Source organism: Cydia pomonella, chromosome 11 (assembly GCF_033807575.1).
Source record: "Cydia pomonella isolate Wapato2018A chromosome 11, ilCydPomo1, whole genome shotgun sequence".
NCBI lineage: Eukaryota > Metazoa > Arthropoda > Insecta > Lepidoptera > Tortricidae > Cydia > Cydia pomonella.
This window is the reverse complement of record NC_084713.1, coordinates 5,716,735-5,737,073: the sequence shown is the minus strand read 5'-3', so window position 1 is coordinate 5,737,073 and position 20,339 is coordinate 5,716,735. Positions and strand designations below refer to the sequence as shown.

Here is a 20,339-nt window from a genome sequence, read left to right as displayed (position 1 = left end):
AGTGTTATGAGCCTGAAAGCGAATCAAATAAGCACCACTTTACGAACGTTGAAAAAATAGTTCCTTATTATTTTTACTTCAAACAGCTTCGGCAAAAATTAAGATAATATTTTGTAGATAAATTCCAAAAAACATTGGTACATTGGTGTTCCAGCCCATGACATCCGCTCTTTTACAGCGTGAGCTATCCTTTACATTTTCTAAATGTAAGGGCCGGTACAGACGGACAGCAACTCGACTGCAACTTGTATGGGAACGGCATGCCGACTGCACTCCAACTACAACATCGACGTGCAGTTCCCATACAAGTTGCAGTCGAGTTGCAGTCCGTCTGTACCGGCCCTAAAGGATAGCTCACGCTGGATCGGTCCGGGTCCGGGCCGAGATGTCTGATACTTCGTTTTCTATGACGGATGATCGGTGATCACGTGATGATATAGAAAAAGAAGTGTCGGACGTCTCGGCTTGGACTCGGATCGTTCTAGCGTGAATTTTAAAGACGAAAGTGGAGGACCCGCGCGAAATAACGTTTTAATACAAACGTAGTCCTTATTTTCCTCTCTGGATATTAACATTATAAAATATCCGGGGTATCCCTTGCTGTATCCCACGCTGTTCGTGCTGGGAATGATAGGGTATAGCAAGCTAGAGGCGAGGCGGGAACTTGCCCTCGCTTCATATGTAGTTAGGGTGATGAGAGGCGAGTTGTGTAACCCCGGGGTCCTGCACGCCCTGGCGCTGTACGTGCCGGACCGGCACGTGTGGCGTCGCCGCCGCCCGCCGCTGCTGGCCGTACCCCTTGCTCGCACAAAACTGCTGAGGGAAGCCCCGCTAACGAGGGTCATTCGCACTATCAATAAACTTGCGTTGAAGTTGGACATATTTACGTGCTCTCTGAATGATCTCACAAAGGCTGCAATGATAACATTAGGTTAAGTTTATAATTATATAGTCAATAACTCTGATTATTGGTTTGTCGCTTATCTATCGCATTAGGCTAAACCTGTAATGATAGATTTAAGTTTTATTAATAAATAAATAAAAATATGTTGACACAATTTGTTGTATATCAAGCACATCTATGTCCCTACGTTTTTTATTTCGAATTTTTAGTTATGATAGGAGTTAGACGCATTAAACATTTTGTATGAAGTCTGTTTTTCGCTCCTAAATTTATTAATAATACAAAAATCGAAAAAAGTCAAACTTAGGGGCATAGCTATGGTTAATATACATCAAATTATGTAAAAATATTTTCCGTAATGTCAGTATCCAGAGAGGAAAATGGGAACTACGCACGCGGCTTACGAGTCTTACGACTACTCCGTTCTGCCAAGCGAGAAAGAGAACGTGTCATACGTTAGGAAGAGATAACATGATTGTATCCTGAATGTGACCTATTGATGTCAAATATCGGTCTGTCAGATAATGAGAATTATGTATTCTGTGCTTTGGCACAAAAGTCGGAAACTTATTCCAAGTTTTATTCCTGACTCTAATAATTATATTTCTTGCCGCGTTATACTTGATTAAGTTAAAGTTCTTCGTTAATAAGTTCCCATAACTTGGACTTAACTAAATTTTCCTTGAGATAAAACTTTCGCACTCGACCTTTATTCGAAGTTTGTTGGGTAATAAGGATTTATTACAATTATAATTAGTCAAGTATTCAATATATGAAATATTTTTTCACCACACCGAATGGTAAAGGCTCTCTTCATTGTTGGAAAACTAATGAGAAAGCAAAGTAATCAGATGCAAATTTTGAGTTGTTTTCTTATGTTAACCGGTAGAATTGACCTTTAAATGGTGATTTTGAATGATAACTTAGTTATTACGTTCATTTGGATTTGATTCGGTTTGATTTTTTGATATTTTATACCTAGTTCGTATTTTCCTTGCTTTAGTGTGGTGAACATATTTGTGTTTCACTCGGAGGCAAAGTTTGTTTAACACTCTTGCCTTGAAACACTGGCAATGCTCAAGATTCCACTTCTCGAACCACTCGCTACGCTCGTGGTTCAATTTTGGAACCTTTCGCTTGCTCGGGTATCAATATTAGCACGAGCGGTTAAACAACAACTTTGCCTCCTTATAAAACAAATAACTATATCTCGATTATGGATTGGACATTAGACATACTTACATTACCTACCTACGTGCAAACTGTGTAATGTGGACACTCATTTTATTTCACTGGGTACTCAGTTTGTCAACTTTAACCTATTTTACAGTACATATGGTGCTACTTTACCGCACTAGTGCGATAATTGGCACATTACGTAACTATGTCGAAAATTAAAAGGGCCATATGTACTGTAAAATGTTATACTAGACCAGCGGTTGAACAAAAATGGGTTTCGATAATATTAAAGTTTTTTCTTTTTTGATATGTCATTGGGAGTATGTTAAATAATACTTTGGTAAAAAGTTAGAAATTTTAAGGTTGAGCTTTCGGTTATATTTAAATATTTTAATTTTTGCTAATAACTAAGTAAATATAGAATTAAAGTTACAGAAAACTTTAGCATATCGAATAACACTTCAATTTATGTACAATTTTCAGTTTTTAGAAATCTGGAACAGCTGCTTTCTGGTAAACGTAAAAACACGAGTTATTTTGTAAATATAGAATTAGAGTTGCTGATATTGCAAAATTACGATATTATCGATCAACTTAGTATTCTAGTAAAAAGTTAGACATGTAGACAATGTGCTTGTCTAGATATTGATTTCAGGTTAAGCAGAATAGCTAATATTGAATTAAAGTTTGTAGAGTTAATAATAATCGATCATCAACAATGATCTCAGTTACTAAACAAAAATTTAGAAATATAAAATCACGGCGACACTCATTACTGATATGTACGCATTCCTTGCTTATATAAATACGTTACGTTTCAAACGCGTGGCAAGTTTGCGCGCGCCGCGCGCTGTGGCAGGAGGCAGCGAACAACGGTAGTGGGGAGCGGGGTGCCCTTGACTGCGTCTACGGTCCATCAAAAAAATTCCTAAAGCGTGTTTTAAATTAATAGCAATAGAAAATTGTTATTTTGTTGTTACTATAATAGGTATTGCCCGCGGTTTCGTTCACGTAGAATTCGTTATCGCGTTACATGAATATTATTTATTTATTTAAACTTTATTGCACAAACAAAAAAAAAACACAAATGGCGGACTTAATGCCAAAAGGCATTCTCTACCAGTCAACCATTGGGTCAAATAGAGACAAAAAAAACACATTCTCATACAGATGACCACCCTTCCTTGTACCATTTTAAAAGCCAGTTGCAGCTTTTCTTTCCCGATTTTTTTCAGATGTTTGGACTTGGTATTTTCCTCGCGATAGTTATTTGTTTTAAGGGGAATGTTTTTGTTAACCGCTAATGCTAATATTGATAACCGATAGTTATATAGAGATACGTTATAAGGTATATGCACCCTCATGTTATTTATTTCTGATAAGAAATAAATGTAAGACAAAATTCACAGTGATACATTTCAAGTAGGTTGCCTTGTAAGATTGCGTACGGATAGTTTTTTTGTTTGTTATTTCATCGTATGATATATCAAATGAAAGCTTATTTGAAAGTTGCCGTATTAAAAAAGTTGGTCCAGTTAATGGTCGCCTAGATTAACCGATTTTTATATAAAATGTAGGCAACCATGGACTGGACCAACTTGTTAAAAAGGCAACCTAGTACAGTTAGTAATATAGTACCTGGGCGACCGAGCTTGGCTCGGTTATAACTATTGATTGTAATATGGTGGTGATAATCTACATAAACTTAAAAAGTAAAATGTGAACTGACAATTATTATTATTTACAATCGATTTTAACCTTACAGCACTTGTCACAGAGTAACGCCATCTATTGTCGATTTCTCTTATTACATAGGTAATTTTTTTTACTAAATTAAACTTGTGTAAAACAATAAAAATTAAAAAATTATATATAAACTTGAACATATAAAAAAAAAACAAAAGTTAGTCACCGGGCGAGATTCGAACCCGTAACACTCGTTTAGCAGTCCGCGTCTTAACCCGCTGGACCAGACGGACAGTGGCCGGCAACACGAAATTAGTGACCATATTCTGCGTCGAAAGAAAAACGCATGAAAACTCGAAAACACGCGTTTTCCCAAACATAATACTAATCTAGATAGATTTTATACCCCCAAAAACCCCTATATACCAAATTTCAGCGAAATCGTTAGAGCCGTTTCCGAGATCACAGAAATATAATTATATATATATACATGAATTGCTCGTTTAAAGGTATAAGATAAAATAACTTTTCTTTTGATATATCATGTGACGTTTTCGTTTACACACTAAAAGCACAGTGTAAAAAGTAACAGTGGGCCGACGCCTCTGATGTTTGCGTAAATGCCGACACCGCTCAAGGTCTCCGTACCTACCTAGGGTTATCACAGACTTACACAACTGCCCAAAAGAGGATGGAAATGTTTTTAGTTTTCATGTTGTATGATGTATGTGTACTAATTTTACAAATGACGTCCATTTTGGAAATAAAGATGGCGGACGTCACTTTTTTGAAAAAGTCGTCATGGGTGTTGTTTTCTGGGTTTTTAGGGGTGTGGATTTCAAAAATGGCATCTATTTTGACAATAAATATGGCGGACGCTACTTTTTGAAATGGGTGTCGATGTGTGTAGCCGTGATATCAACCACCTTTAATTCTAAAATGGTCTCTATTTTTGAAATCTGCACCAACAAGAACCGCCAAATTTAACGTCATTTTTGTAATTGGAACCCCGAGGAACCTCGGAGATGACACCCATATCGATTTTTAAGAAAAATTAATGTCCGCCATCTTGGATTTCAAAATAGACGTCATTTTCGTAATCGGAATCCCGAGGAACCTCGGATATGACACCCATATCGACTTTTAAGAAAAAATAATTTCCGCCATCTTGGATTTCAAAATGAACGTCATTTTCGTAATCGGATCCCCGAGGAACCTCGGAGATGACACCCATATCGATTTTTAAGAAAAATTAATGTCCGCCATCTTGGATTTCAAAATGAACGTCATTTTCGTAATCGGAACCCCGAGGAACCTCGAACATGACACCCATATCGATTTTTAAGAAAAATTAATTTCCGCCATCTTGGATTTCGAAATAGACGTCATTTTCGTAATCGGAATCCCGAGGAACCTCGGATATGACACCCATATCGACTTAAGAAAAAATAATTTCCACCATCTTGGATTTCAAAATGAACGTCATTTTCGTAATCGGATCCCCGAGGAACCTCGGAGATGACACCCATATCGATTTTTAAGAAAAATAATGTTCGCCATCTTGGATTGCAAAATGGACGTCATTTTCGTAATCGGAACCTCGAAGAACCTTGGAGATGACACCCATACCGATTTTTAAGAAAAATGAATGTCCGCCATCTTGGGTTCCATAATGGATGTCATTTTCGTAATCGGCACCCTGAGGACTTTCAAAAATAATGAAAACATCAAATACTACATCAAATACTACATGAAACAAACAGAAGCAAGAAACAATTTCTTGCTTTTTAAAGTCTTAAACTACTCATAATTTCTTAAAATAAGTTATAAAACATGTCCGCCATTTTGAATTTGAAAATTGATATCATAATTATGATATATTTTTGTTTACACTGAGACAAATAATTAGCACATGTCGTATGAAATATTTTAATTGTGTGTTTTTTTTAATTTATTTTTATACTACGTCGGTGGCAAACAAGCATACGGCCTGCCTGATGGTAAGCAGTATCCGTAGCCTATGTACGCCTGCAACTCCAGAGGAGTTACATGCGCGCTGCCGACCCTAACACCCTCCCACCCCTCGTTGAGCTCTGGCAACCTTACTCACCGGCAGGAACACAACACTATGAGTAGGGTCTAGTGTTATTTGGCTGCGATTTTCTGTAAGGTGGAGGTACTTCCCCAGTTGGGTTCTGCTCTAGATCTGGAATGACATCCGCTGTGCTGTGCCCTACCACACAGAGCCATGACATTTACAATGCCCATACCTCTCTTATAATGCCTGTGCTAAAATGTGATTGCGAACTACCTGCAATAACTATACAGTACCTGGGCGACCGAGCTTTGCTCGGTTATAACTAACTATTTATTGTAATATGGTGGTGTATAGGAGTATAGGTGATAATCTTAACTACATTCTTTTACTAAATTAAACTTGTCTAAAACAATAAAAATTAAAAAATTATATATAAAATTGAACATATAAAAAAAAAACAAAAGTTAGTCACCAGGCGAGATTCGAACCCGTAACACTCGTTTAGCAGTCCGCGTCTTAACCCGCTGGACCAGACGGACAGTGGCCGGCAACACGAAATTAGCGACCATATTCTGCGTCGAAAGAAAAACGCATGAAAACTCGAAAACACGCGTTTTCCTAAACATAAGACTAATCTAGATCGATTGTTTACCCCCAAAAACCCCCATATACCAAATTTCAGCAAAATCGTTAGAGCCGTTTCCGAGATCCCGGAAATATATATATACAAGAATTGCTCGTTTAAAGGTATAAGATAATTAGGCATCAAAACACTCGTGTGATCTTTTTAAGAAACTCACTTCGTTCGTTTCCTAAGCCCACACTCGTGTATTTTAATGCCTTTTATTATGTAGCAGTAACATAAACTACTAATATATGTTGAATTGAAAGTAAGTACAGGCGGGTAACACAATGGTAACAAAAGACAAAAGTTTTGACAAATGTAATTTTCATCATCGTCACTTGGCTGTACATTTGAGGGCCTATCGCGAACCACGTTCGACGTGTTACCTCTCTGTCGCACTTGTAAATTCGTACGTAAGTATGACAGGGAGGCAACACGTCGAACGTGGTTCGCGGTAAGCCCTCTGATGCCACCTCCATTAGTCTTTTGTACGCCGGTATAGCCTTCGACTCAATGTATAATCTACACTTTTTATGGAAACGTAGTTCCTCCTTCCCGTAGAAATATTTAACTTTCCCATCACCAAGAAAGATTATTTGCTCGCAGTTATTAACTGCTCAATTCCTCGTTTTTTCTCTGTTACTAAGTCAGTACAGTACACATATCAAACATTTTTCACTCATTTTGAAGTCATAATAACTTTTATTCTATAATTAAATTCATGTAATGTCCGCATCTAATTTATGTGCACGATAAACAAACAAATGAATGATTTGAAAGAAAAGACAAACAGCGCTTGCGAAGCTGAGCGGGGGATGCGGGCGGGGCGAGGTATCTATCGCTCACTAGGTCGGCTACGATAGGCTCCCGCGCGCCGAGCCGACATGTTGACGGACCAGCGCGGCGTGGTTATGAATTTCGCGCCTTTTTAAGTTGATTTTACTATTACAATGCAAGCTACACACAGATATTTCTTACTTTCCATAAAATGGCTGCATATATTATTTTATAGTAATAGACTTATCTCTACGGACTTTAATTCAATATTAGATCTTACAGGACAAAAAACGCATATTAATTGTAAAGCACATATCCTATTCTTCTAATTTTTTGCCTTGCCTATTAACTTAAGAATTTAGATATGATATTGTGGATTTTTCAAACTTTAATTCAATATTGACAAAATAATAAGCTAATTTGAGTTTGACAAAGTAGCACTGTGATTTTTTTTCTAAAAATTTGATAGCATAAAGCCTCATACATATTATAAAAGACGATGCTTAAATTTTGTACTTTAATTCAATATTCAAAATTCATCAATAAAAATACATAAATACCTTATTTATATCTAACGCTCGTTCTAAATTTTCTTCATATATTACAAATATGCTTAAAAATATGTCCCATACCAGATAAACATCACTTTTCACTCTTTAGAATTATCGAAACTTATAGGACAAAAATCCGGTCCCACTATTGGTCTATACGATACATGTGCGAATAGGCAATTCGCAACTCGTGTTCATTTAAAACACTCCCTTCGGTCGTGTTTTAACTTATCCCCACTCGTTGCGACTTTCCTATTTTTCGCACTTGTATCGTAATGTACTATTATTAAATAGCTTCTAAATTATCGATTTAAAAATTATACAAAATATATGTATATGATTGAGATTTTTACAGTGGGACCAAAAATATTTTATTTAAGTTACACGTCCATATTTAAACAACTGAACAAACACACGAGCTATTATTTTGATGTATTAAGTAAACCCTATAAAAGCGACAAAATGTACTGAAAATCTCCCGTGTTTAACGTATGCATATGCAGAGTACCATCCCTTTATCTATCTTGGAATATCACCAGTATCTTTTATTATAATTTTAAATTAGTAACAGTATTAAAATGCAGAGAACCATTCCAATTTAATCGCTTCGCAAACTTTTGCAGATTACTTCACATCCACTTCATCCAGAGAAATTGACATCGAAGTTTCAGTTTCAAATTAAGAATGATCTTTTAGCTAGTAATTGCCTAAGTTTTGTGACATTTTAGAATAACAATATAGATCTGTCAAAATGAACAGCTATGGATTTTGAAAAAAAAAATTATAATATAAATAATATTTTTGGAAATAAATGCTACAAAAGTAAAACCCTTATTTTTAGTACTGCACAGTTAGGAGTGCAGCACAAGTGGTTTAGCAAACTAGGGGTAAAGTCACCTATCAGCATCGAATCGCATTTTGTAATACAAAGACGCAATTTTGTATGAAGCTGCGTGATGTGCAAAATAATCGTGCTATTATTCTTTTAACATAAAACTTAAGTTCATATCATTTTTAAACACTTCACCTCTGCTACTGTATAGTATAGTATAGTAGGTATACACCGTATTTTTTTTTATTTCCGTTAATTTCAAGGGTGCATCCCTGAGCTTAAATTAAGTAACTTTCTCAAAGACACCGGTATTCTAATTAAGTCCATTTCGGAGATAATCAATAATTAACTTTTATCTTATAAGGCCCCTACGAGCGTGTACACTTGCTTTAGGGCCTGTTTACATATTGATTAGTGTTTAATATGAGTTCATACATTTGCTACTAAACGTAAGTACTATCTCAGACGATTGGTGTCCGAAATGACATTGATATGTCACAGTTTTCAATTGTTTGGTTGAGTTCAATGTAATGCCCGTGCTACAACAACGCTATATGCAACATTCAATTACTTTTTATAAAAATAAAACTTACCGATACCCCGAAGTTAACGGAATTCAATAAAAACACGGTGTATACTCGTAGATATCACTCATATTTGGAGAGGCCTGCGCTTATTTGCCACCGCCGTGATACCTGTAAACATAACTGGTATGTGATCGACCTTTTCCAAGCCCCAACGTCAATGGATCGAAAAACCTATTATTCTTCCAAAGATATTTGTATAATTCCGAACACGTATGCAGCCTCCTGCGGCAACGCTCCATTTGCCAGAGAATCCGGAAATTTTGGCAACAAAACCGCTCTCTACAGACTCCACAAACTTCTAACTCAATTTAAGAACGAGTCTTTACCCCAAATATGTTAAGCGTTCAGGCAAAAGTTAGTCTTTAAAACACTCTTGAAAGCATATGGTCTTTTAGGAACACATACCTAACTTTGCTTTTTAAGGACATTATGAGACTCGTTGTCAAACTTGAGTGACATTAAAGTTGGAACAATGAGAAATCTTACATAATCCTGATTTAGACTACACAGACACCGCGTTATGAAGCGTAAACCATAAACATAAACTTACAAAGAGTGCGAGGTCACCATACAACATAGTTACAAAGTGCAATTTTACTTGTTAAATTGAGCGAGCAGTGCTGCTGGCTATGTATGATGAACCCTCGTGGACGTCAGCTGCCGCTCTGTTAGTGAGTTGGGGAATGGCAGCCACCGAAACACGTATTTTTTTTTTCATCACCTCCCGTTTGATATTTTGTCAGATGATAGTTCAGATGCTATTGTTAATTTAAAAAATCGTCCGCCCGGTTGTAACGCGATGGTAAGAACGTTAGCTGGTCGCATGAACATGTAAAAAATAACCGCTTTACCTTTTTTTGATAGTAATAACAAAATCATGAAACTTTACAGGCAGGCATCAGGCATTTCAAATAAACAGATTACGCAATTTACACATTACGCATACTTTGCGGACATAAAGCGGTAAGGCGCTATTTTTACATGTTCATGTGAATAGCTGACGGTCTTTCCATCGCAATACAACCGGCTGACGGTTTTTTTTATTAAACAGCATCTAAACTATCATCTGACAAAGTATCAGCCGGGAAGCGATGACTAACGATATATGCTCCTGATCCTCGGTCTACTAGCTGTTGCTGACTTCTCAACGTCACCTTAATCTAGCTAGCTACCAAAAGCCTTAAAGGCGCTGAAAAACTGTTGCGGCGTAGACGTAAGCGTTATCACAGTCAACTTCTTTGATAAAATGAGTGACGTCACTAATGTTATAAAGGAAAATGATGTCACCAAAATGCTCCATCTTGTAGTCGAGGTGATCTGTGAATCATGCCTGCAAGTTTCGTGCAAAGTTCGTAACTTTCATAAGTCTATTCCTTATACTCTCGGGGCTTATGAGGCAGTTTCGTATCGTTAGCACTTTGAAATTCCCTCTGTTGTAATTTTGCAGAAATATCCGAAGTTGTGGGCAAAGATTTACTGTTTGATATTATGGAAGTTAAACACACTGAAGCGTAGAATTGTAGATACGTTTATTCGTAATACTTGCGTACTTACTTATACAATAGAATAAAATATTTATTTCAGTATGTTATGACTAGTTAAGTACGAGTACCTATATATCGTATATAATATGCTAGACATGAGGTATTGTATTGTATTGTTATTAAATTTATGTACCGTAAACAAAAAATCACTCAAGTTCAAATTGATGTGACATATAGACATTATATTTAAATTCACCAAACAAATGAAAACTACGACATATCAATGATATTTCGAATATCGATCGTCAAAGATAGTAGGAAGTGTGAAAACTCATACTAAACACTAATCAATATGTAAACAGGCCCTAAAGCAAGTGTACACGCTCGTAGGGGCTTTATTAGATAAAAATAAATCATTGAATAGGTATCTCCAAAATAGAGTTTGTTAGAATACTGGTTTCCTTGAGAAAGTTACTTAATTTAAGCTCAGGAATGCACCCTTGAAATTAACGGACTTTAAAAAAACACCTTGTACACAAATATTTAGCTTTAGAACTTGTTATGACATGACATTCAAAGAATAATAATTCCTGAACGAAGATACCTATTTGTATTGACCCTGGACCATAGTTGGGGGCGTTATGACTGTAAAGTATGGTGGTTTGTATGGTACATTCAAATAAAAAAAAAACATCATTTTAATTACAATAATTTAAGCTTGACATTTTAATTTATTTATGAGTTCGCATAACCTTTTAATCTTTTCTATAAATTTTTATTTTAGAGTTTTTAATTTTTATTTAATCAATGAAATGCTTAATCAAATTTGAATGTCTAGTTTTGAATCGTTTTTAATTTTATCTAATTTTAGTATATTTTTTTAATTTTATTATTTTAATCTTTTTATAAATGTGATACATATATGGATTAATATTGTCTGCAATCAATGATTTTATGATTTAAGTACTGTTATTTAATCCAGAAATATTATTGTTGCTCGCCGGCTGACGCCTAAAAACAAATGTTGTTGTTATTTGAATATAAATTTTGGACGAAGTAACTTCCTTGATAGTTGTTACAAACACCTTAATTTATATAAAGGTGACGATCTGATTAAAACTGCATACATATGAGGAAAAGTCTTTAGTATACTTAATGTCACGATAAAATATTTTTGTTGTAGTTTCTCGCTGCAATGTAGTCTGCAAGTATTGCTGTGCAACCTTACTGCTACAAAATGCTGCCCTCTGCATTTCTGCAGTAGGTAAATATCAGCAACGATTTTGATGACATGATTTTGGCAACAACAGGTCTCAAAAATGGCTTTTCATCGGCGGGCTACAAAGTTTTCAAAAATGTGACAGAGTCGTTAAGTCATTCTCAGTCAAAAACTCGTATCATCATCGCTTACGACCCAGATCTAGATTACATCACATCATGTCAGTGTCAATCACCGGCGGATGCTCCGACGTAATTATCTCACGTTTACAGCGCATCGACTCCTGCGCACGTATTCTCATTCAGTGCGCTTGGGTAGGCGAGTTCTCGCGCAAACCAGTTGAGAGTGACCTCGAGAGGTTTTTTGTTGAAAAACTGGGTTTTGAGAAAGGGAATTTCTACTAATAACATGCCGTTTTGCATGGTATTAGTAGAAATCTAACTTATACGATTTTTAATGAAATCAGGTGCCAATCGTTAACGCTTCGTTGCGTAGCGTCATCTCTCTATTAGGTACTCTTCCATATTAGTTATTACGTTTTTGCATAAAAATGTGAATTTATCCGGTTATTTCTACTCAAAACCACTGGTATTTTTTATTAAAAACAGCAATAGGTGTCCTAAATTTTTTATGCAAAATTGATGAGTTTGTTTTGTGACGATCCATACGAAATGTATATAAAAAAAGCGTCATAACATAGTAAGAAATGGGAATAACTTTGTAATGTTTTTTCAATATTTTTTCACTAGGTAAAAAAACTGTATTAAAAATTTATGATAATTATAGATGATTTTCTGACAGCACCCATACACTTGTACGTGTACCTTCGACTAGGTAAGCATTGGAAATAACTATCCTGCGCATAACGGCTTGCGTCAGGTGATTGCGGGGACTCATCCGACCGCGCTATGTGGTTGCTTACAATTACAACGCATACAAGTGTCAAGTTTGCCATTTGTCTACCCATCCCATACAACTTTGAAACAACCTCATTTCTGCATTCTTGAACATAAAATTTCAAAGTTATATTGTATTGTTTTATGCCGTTTGAAAGCAAGTATTGCAGGCTAAATAAATTCTACGTTATGTTTCCGTCTGTGAAGTTTAATACACTATTATACTGTCCTGCGGATGGTTATCAAACGGCTATCCCGTTTATGATGCCATAACCATCTCCGGGATTAAAATCATAAATTTCCATATTAAGCACGAGGTCTTTCACCTGTTTTAATATCCTTACATAATTTAACGCACTTAGTTGATTGACCTAAATTCCCGGCTGGTCGGATGTCAGGTGTCCCACATCTTTGTCGGCAAACAACTTGTCAAAATACAACGGAACTTGCGGTTCACAGCGTGGGGTCAAATAAATGAGTCTTTGCACCAAATACCGGAGTGTTACAAAAAGAACCAAGTCCATCACCTCCCGCAGCGCCCTGTAGACGTAACGATACAAGTTAAAGAAGCAATGGAAAATGAACAAAAAGAATTGTGTGTTGAGTCAACAGCCGGCAAGAAACTAGTAGTTCTAGTTCTCGTGACAATGACCGTGCCGCGACTGGTCCGACAGGTTTATTTACACTTTTTGTTTGCGATTGGCAATTATAATTGCCATGTTTTGTGTAAAAACATTTTTTTAACTAACTTTCTTTTCTTTTGTCATTTTAACATTAACTGAATTCTTTGCGCTTCGAGATTTTAACGTTCTTTGTCTGAACGTACAATTTTGTTTGCGTGATCTGTTATTACTGGTGGTCAAATTTATCTTACGTGACCAGCCCACTTTGGGCGTTTATAACTGTGGTTTTGTATCGACACAAATCTTGAATCTAACAATGCATCTACTGTAGCTATCCTATTTTGATTTATATCAATTTTATCTTACATAAAAGATTGCAATAACTATAAAGATGTCTATGGTATTAAGAAGGAAGTGTTTGTAGCTGGGTCTTTCGTAATACGCGACACCATACTGGACGCTCAGTCCAATTATAGATCGATTTTGGTCACGTTTATGCTCTTGGTGCTCAGACTAGCTATAAAGTTTAGATTTATGCATCTTGTACCGACGGAGGTGTCGTAGACAAATTAATTAAAGACGTGTACAGTTGAATAATGCATGATGTGGTAATTTGGACTTCTGAACTACATGGCGCTATACTGTGTCCTATATTTTGCAGTCATGAAATTGTCAAGCTTAACGTTTGGCAAGATATCTACAGCTATATTGTATGTTCATTTGCTAAAATAACTACATGATTAATTGTTCATCTTTGCACATCTCTTATACTTATCTTAGAAAGCTGTTACAAGTAGGTATGCTAAATTTATTACAGAGATACTGCAAGGAGAACAAAAGCTTTTGTAAAGTAAAATATATGCTGTTTCGTTCTAAACTTGCAATGTCCATTTCTTATTCACTGTTGCACCGCAGGTAGGAAAGTTCAATTGTTATTCTTTATATTATACTTTTATTTTTATTAGCTCCTACGTTGAATATATTTCATTCAGTAGTCCCTATAGAGTTAGTTGATTTGATATATGAGATGAAGCGCACGTCAATTTCTACCACTATACAAATCATGTATTTTTTTATGTTATAATATGTATGTAGTAACATATTATGCCAGAGATTTTATTTGATGTTTTACGAATTTTTACGAGTATTATAACTAATATCAAAATCGAAGTATTTACTTGTTTTAAGTAACACATCAAATATCTTTGGATATACTGAACTTATACGTACGGTTAAAGTATTTAATTTCAGTACCATCTCGCGCCAATACATGTACGGACAAGTACGAGCGGAATGCACGATGACTAATGACATCAATCAGATATTGGCCTCATTGGCCTGTAAGACTTGGTGCCTTCTTAGCTTTACTAAGAAACTACAGCAAGCTATATCATAAATATATATATATTTTTTTTTATGGTAGAGGAGGCAAACGAGCAGACGGATCACCTGATGGTAAGCGATTACCGCCGCCCATGGACACCTGCAACACTAGAGGGGTTGTAAGTGCGTTGCCGGCCTTTAAGATGGGAGTACGCTCTTTTCTTGAAGGTTTGAAGGTCGTATCGGTCCGGAAATACCGCAGGCGACAGTTCATTCCACAGTTTAGCTGTGCGAGGCAGAAAGTTCCTGGAAAAACGCACAGTTGAGGACTGCCAACCATCTAAGTGGTGAGGATGGAATGGATGTTTTACGACTTTTTAATATAACTAATATCAAAATCGAAGTATTTTACTTGTTTTAAGTAACACATTGGATAAACTGAACTTTTACGTACGGTCAAAGTATTTAATATCAGTACCATTTCGTACAGTGGCCATCAGATATATCAGAGCGGCGGAGGTGCTCAAAAATATCTGAACACGCACTCTAGTGCCTTGATGATAGAGGCGTGTTCCGACATTTGTGAACACCTTGACCGCTCCGATATCAGATGGTGACTGTACTTTGTTACAGTGACAATTATGAGATCCCTAGCGACTTTCATATTGATTGTCACTGTGATAATGTACGAAATGGTACTGAAATTAAATTATTTGACTGCACATATAGAACTAGTTTTTGTTTTACATTTGCGCAGTTTTTCAAACTACGGCACAAATTCATTCAAACCGCAAATTCGAACTTTTTGTGGTGCTCAATTGGCGAGCCTGGGAATACTTTACATTGTCTTAAACGAGAAAAAAATGACAACAAAAATATTACGCATAAATACCTCTGAAAATATAATCTATTACGTGCCAATAACAAATGGTTGCGCTCTTCTCATTCGATTGTAGACACTGTGACCCCAATTTAGAGTACTTATAGAACCTAGGACTCTAACGGTTTTTTTTTAAATTTCAGGGTTCTTGAGTGTATGGGCGGACGAGATGCGTGCGACACTGTGTGTGCTGCTTGCAGCCACCTGCGTATTGGCTGATGAAAGCAGGTGAGTGAATATATTTTTATTATTGTTATAAAAAAAATGTTTCTCTCTTTATGAAACCACCGCAGGATTGTGCGGTATCAAAGTAATAAAGACTTATATTATACTTAAATTATAATATCTAATCAATTATTTAATGTTCGGTATTAAAACCTTTCATGGGATTTTGCATTCGGTTGCTGACAGGCGTTTCATTTATTCGTTTTCTGTTACTTAAATATGACATATTTAAAGTAAAGTCACTTCTGGCGTGTGTTACAATCGTCAACGCTCCGGAGCGTAGTCATCTCTCTCTATCACTCTTCCATATTAGTGCGACTGTGACAGTTGTGTTTCGTTCGCCACGGAGTGTGAACGATATCTAGGCACGTTGGCTACACGGGCGGATACTATTAGAAGTATTAGAACAAATGAATTTTTTTTTTTCAATTTGTAAGTCACTTCTTATTTAGATTTACCTTACTTACTTAATAAATTAACCAGTGTATAATATCTAAATGTCTTAAATTTCATATATACATACATTATAATCTACCAATTATTTTAAGGGAATCTTAAAGTGATTAGACTGATTAGTTTTAAGCGGTGGTACAATATAGCTAACTTTTTCCTAATTCTGTTGTCATAGCGCTAGTCCTAATCTATATTCTTAGAGATAACTAGCTCTTGTTTACCGATCTAAAATAGTGTTCACAATTGGTTCATAAGATAAAAAAAAATACATAGCTTATTATCCACCATTACAATTGGTTACAGCATAGAAGCTAAAATCATTTTAATAAATGAAATATATTAGAGGGCGGAACCCTAAAAACGAGCAATCTTCTATATTTAGGCTAATGGATGTCCATTAGTAATGCTGAAAATAAATGAAACGTCCAGACTTCCACTTTTTGCCGTAATTTATCCGTAGATATTAATACCTTTTTTGTATGTGTATTTCAGGGGCTCCAAGCGTCCGTACATCGCCGACGCGGTTGGCAATACTTTACCACCACCATCTAATGGGCCAGCGACCGTCGGCAGCCCTGTCAACCTCCTAACCCCAGACCGCTATGAGTTCTACACTTTCGATGAATCCGGAGAACTGGTTAAACGACTCATGACTTTACAAGAAATTCAAGCCATAGTTGCGGCTGGTGAAGAAGCAGAAGGACTGGTTACGTTTGCTAATGATAATCAGCCGACGATTGCATTTAATTTCAGTCAACCACCTTACACTAAAGTTCATAGCGTTGTCACTAATGTGCAGAATGTACTCAAGGCTCAAATGGAAGCTCATAAAAACAAACCACAATTGAATCCTACATTGGATACACCTGATGTGTCTGATTCTTGGAGTCTAATTTTACCATCGATCTTTGGAAACACTGGAGTCGATATCGTACCAGATAAGACTTCTGCATCTTTTACTACCCCAGAAACAGAAACAATTGAGTTTGACCGTATTAACTTTGATGACAATCTTAGCAAGGAAGGAAGTAACCCGATCGGAAGTTCCACTACAGTACAAAATGTTGCAAAGCCATCAATAACAGAAAAAATTTCGTCTACTACAGAATTGTTTAAAGAAGTTCCAACAACTGCTAAAACAACTACTACAACGACCAGCACTACTACGCCTAAACCTACTACTACTTCTACGACTACGACGCCTAAACCTACTACTACAACTACAACAACTAAAAAACCTACTACTACTACGACTACCACAACATCGACTCCAACCACTCCTAAACCTAAAATCACCACTACTACTACTACTAGAAAACCTACTACGACTACTACTGTGAAACCTCGCACGACACTCACTACTAGACGTACTACTACTACTACCACTACTTCTAAGCCACGAACGACTGCCTCAACTACAAAATTAACTACAACTTCTAAACCAACTGCTAAAATTACTTCAAAACCTACCACAGCTAAACCTATTTTTACCACTCAACGACAGGTTGCAACTTCAACTTTGAAAAACACAGAAAGTCCTTCAACGAAAATTCAAACTAGTACACATGCAACTTCTACAACAGAAAAAACTAGCCCTGTATATGAGAAGATTAGTACGTTTGTTCCAATTTCTACAGCAGCCTATGTAACTGAGAGATCTACACGAAAACCTACCCAGACGACTAAATTCGTCAGCACATCGGAAAGTACTACACAACCGCCAGTATCGTCAACATCAAAGCTTAAAGAATCAACTACTTTAGAGGCAGAAACGCAACCAACTATTACAACTTACAAACCAACGACTAGCACACCAGTACCAGTTTCATCTACTGTTAAAAGCGGTGAACTTGAAAAAGATGATGCTAGTACCATAACCACTCAATCTGTATCACCTTCAACTGCCATCTCATCAACAGAATTTATGTCTGTTGAAAATCAGCCACCGCAAACCATCAATGATAATATTTCAATTTCAGAAGACAATGATATTAAAGTCAATGAACCCATTATTCCTTTGTTTGATGTTGCACAAAGTATCAGTCAGATTGCATCAGACCTTGGAAGTGCCAACTACCAACCTATCCCAACAACGAGTGGTTTATTAGACACTACTCACGCTATGAACATGGATTTAGAAAGCAAAGAAAGTTTAGAATTGGACATCCCATCGGAGTCTAAAAACGAGTCTCAAAATAAAACGGCTGATATTCAAAACGAAAATGATAATTTCGTCAAAATATCTACGATTAACCCCCATCAACAAAATAATAATCCGCCACTGAAAGTCAAAGAAACAATAAATAAAGTAAGCAACCCGGTATCAAAGACTACCGTTGGACTAGAAACTACTACCTCAACATCAACTGAAACACCTATGGATCCTATTCTATCAGAATCTATGGATGATTTGTTATCTCAAGTTGTGAATCAGGCTCCTCAATCCATTGTTGATAGTGAAAATAAACTTCAAGAGTCCAATGTAATATCGACAGCAGAAAATTTTGTAGACACAACTACAGTTGTTATTACTACTAAAACCGAGATTATTTCTCAAGAATCTACGAAAAATGACATGTCATCAACAACCGAGCTGGCGCTGGTTGATACAACCATTAATCAAAATTTAATAAAAAATGAAACAAATGACGATGTCACTGAAAAAGGAGATAATAAGAAAGATACAATAACACAAACAGAAAACACAGTTAATGCCAATAGTGTTTCTGCAACACAAAATGATTTAACAAAAATCTCTTCCTCCAATAGCACTGAGAAACCATCAAATCCTATAAATTCCCACGGGATTCAAACTCTTAGTGTTGACAAACAAAATAATGTAATTGCCGTTATAAATGCACCCGGATTGCCTATGAAAGAACAAATTACACCATCAAGCACTGAAACTGTATCACCACAAGAGGTTTCACATAAAGCAGGCTCAGAAAATCAAAATAAAATAAATGATAAAGTTAGAGATGACCATAAAGAAGAAACGGTTTCTCTCCCAAAGGTAGATGAATTCAAAAAGAAGATTCAGAAAGTCAATATTGACTACAAAGAAATCGCCAATGAAAGAAATAACTCTTGGAAGCTTATCTCAACTGTTGCACCGCCGAAAGCAAATGAGATACCGAAAGATAAATTTAAAACTGACGGCAATAACCCAGAAAGCCCTGATAAAGATATAGTTTTGGACGTATCTAAGGAAAATCAAGGACTGGAGGTGACCACAAAAGACTTAAGCGATGATGTCGCGCAATTTACTGAACTTTGCAATGAGCTCGCTTTCCGGTATTGGAATGCTATCGCTGAAACTATTCCAAATAAGAGGAGTTTTATTTTGTCCCCATTTTCTATCACATCAATGTTGGCTATGATGTTCATGGGAGCAAGAGGCGCAACTTCGGGTGAAATGAACGAAATACTGAAACTTGATGATATGGTCACTTTTAATCCCCACTTTACCCTAAAAAATATTTCTGATTCTATAGAAACGACACCTGAGTCTGGAGTTGCTATCTCCGCGTTTATAAGAGAACTTTACAGCGACCGAAATAAAGGCCAAATTCTTACTTTTTACAAGGAGCGGGCTCAGCATTTCTACAATGGTCATGTTGAAGAAATCAACTTCAAATTGATTAGCGATATTATAAGAAGAAGGACGAATCTGTTGGTAAAGAGGTACACTTGGGGAAAAATAATTGAGTACATGAAAGCGAACACAATTACTATGCAACCTCCGCTTGCTGCGTTTTCAACAAATATTTTTGAGGTGAGTTGAATAATCGTTATTACTTTTACTTTTGAATACGATTTCATCATCCGAGGAAAGCCGAGACAACGCGAAGAAGATGATGACAAATTTTGTTTATAGAATTCCGCGGATCCTTTTCTGTGTTGCAACTGGTAACGTAATTTTATTAGAATTGGTGCTATTTTATATGCTATGAACCACCGCAAGGAAAATTGTTTTCACGTAAAAAAACGCATCGAAACCGGTCCATCCATTGGAACGCTACAATGCCACAGACATTGGCGTCAAACATATAACACC

The 20,339-nt window shown here is 36.3% G+C and overlaps 1 protein-coding gene across 1 annotated transcript in view; it reads left to right on the top strand.

Moving 5' to 3' along the window:
• LOC133522693 (mucin-2) overlaps positions 1 to 20,339 on the top strand; it is a 114,682-nt gene that overhangs the window by 93,124 nt on the left and 1,219 nt on the right. The window contains exons 3-4 of the mRNA XM_061858105.1: positions 15,748 to 15,832; positions 16,775 to 20,057. Of these exons, the coding sequence (XP_061714089.1) occupies positions 15,774 to 15,832; positions 16,775 to 20,057 (3,342 nt within the window). The 5' untranslated portion in view covers positions 15,748 to 15,773. The remainder of the gene's footprint in view (positions 1 to 15,747; positions 15,833 to 16,774; positions 20,058 to 20,339) is intronic.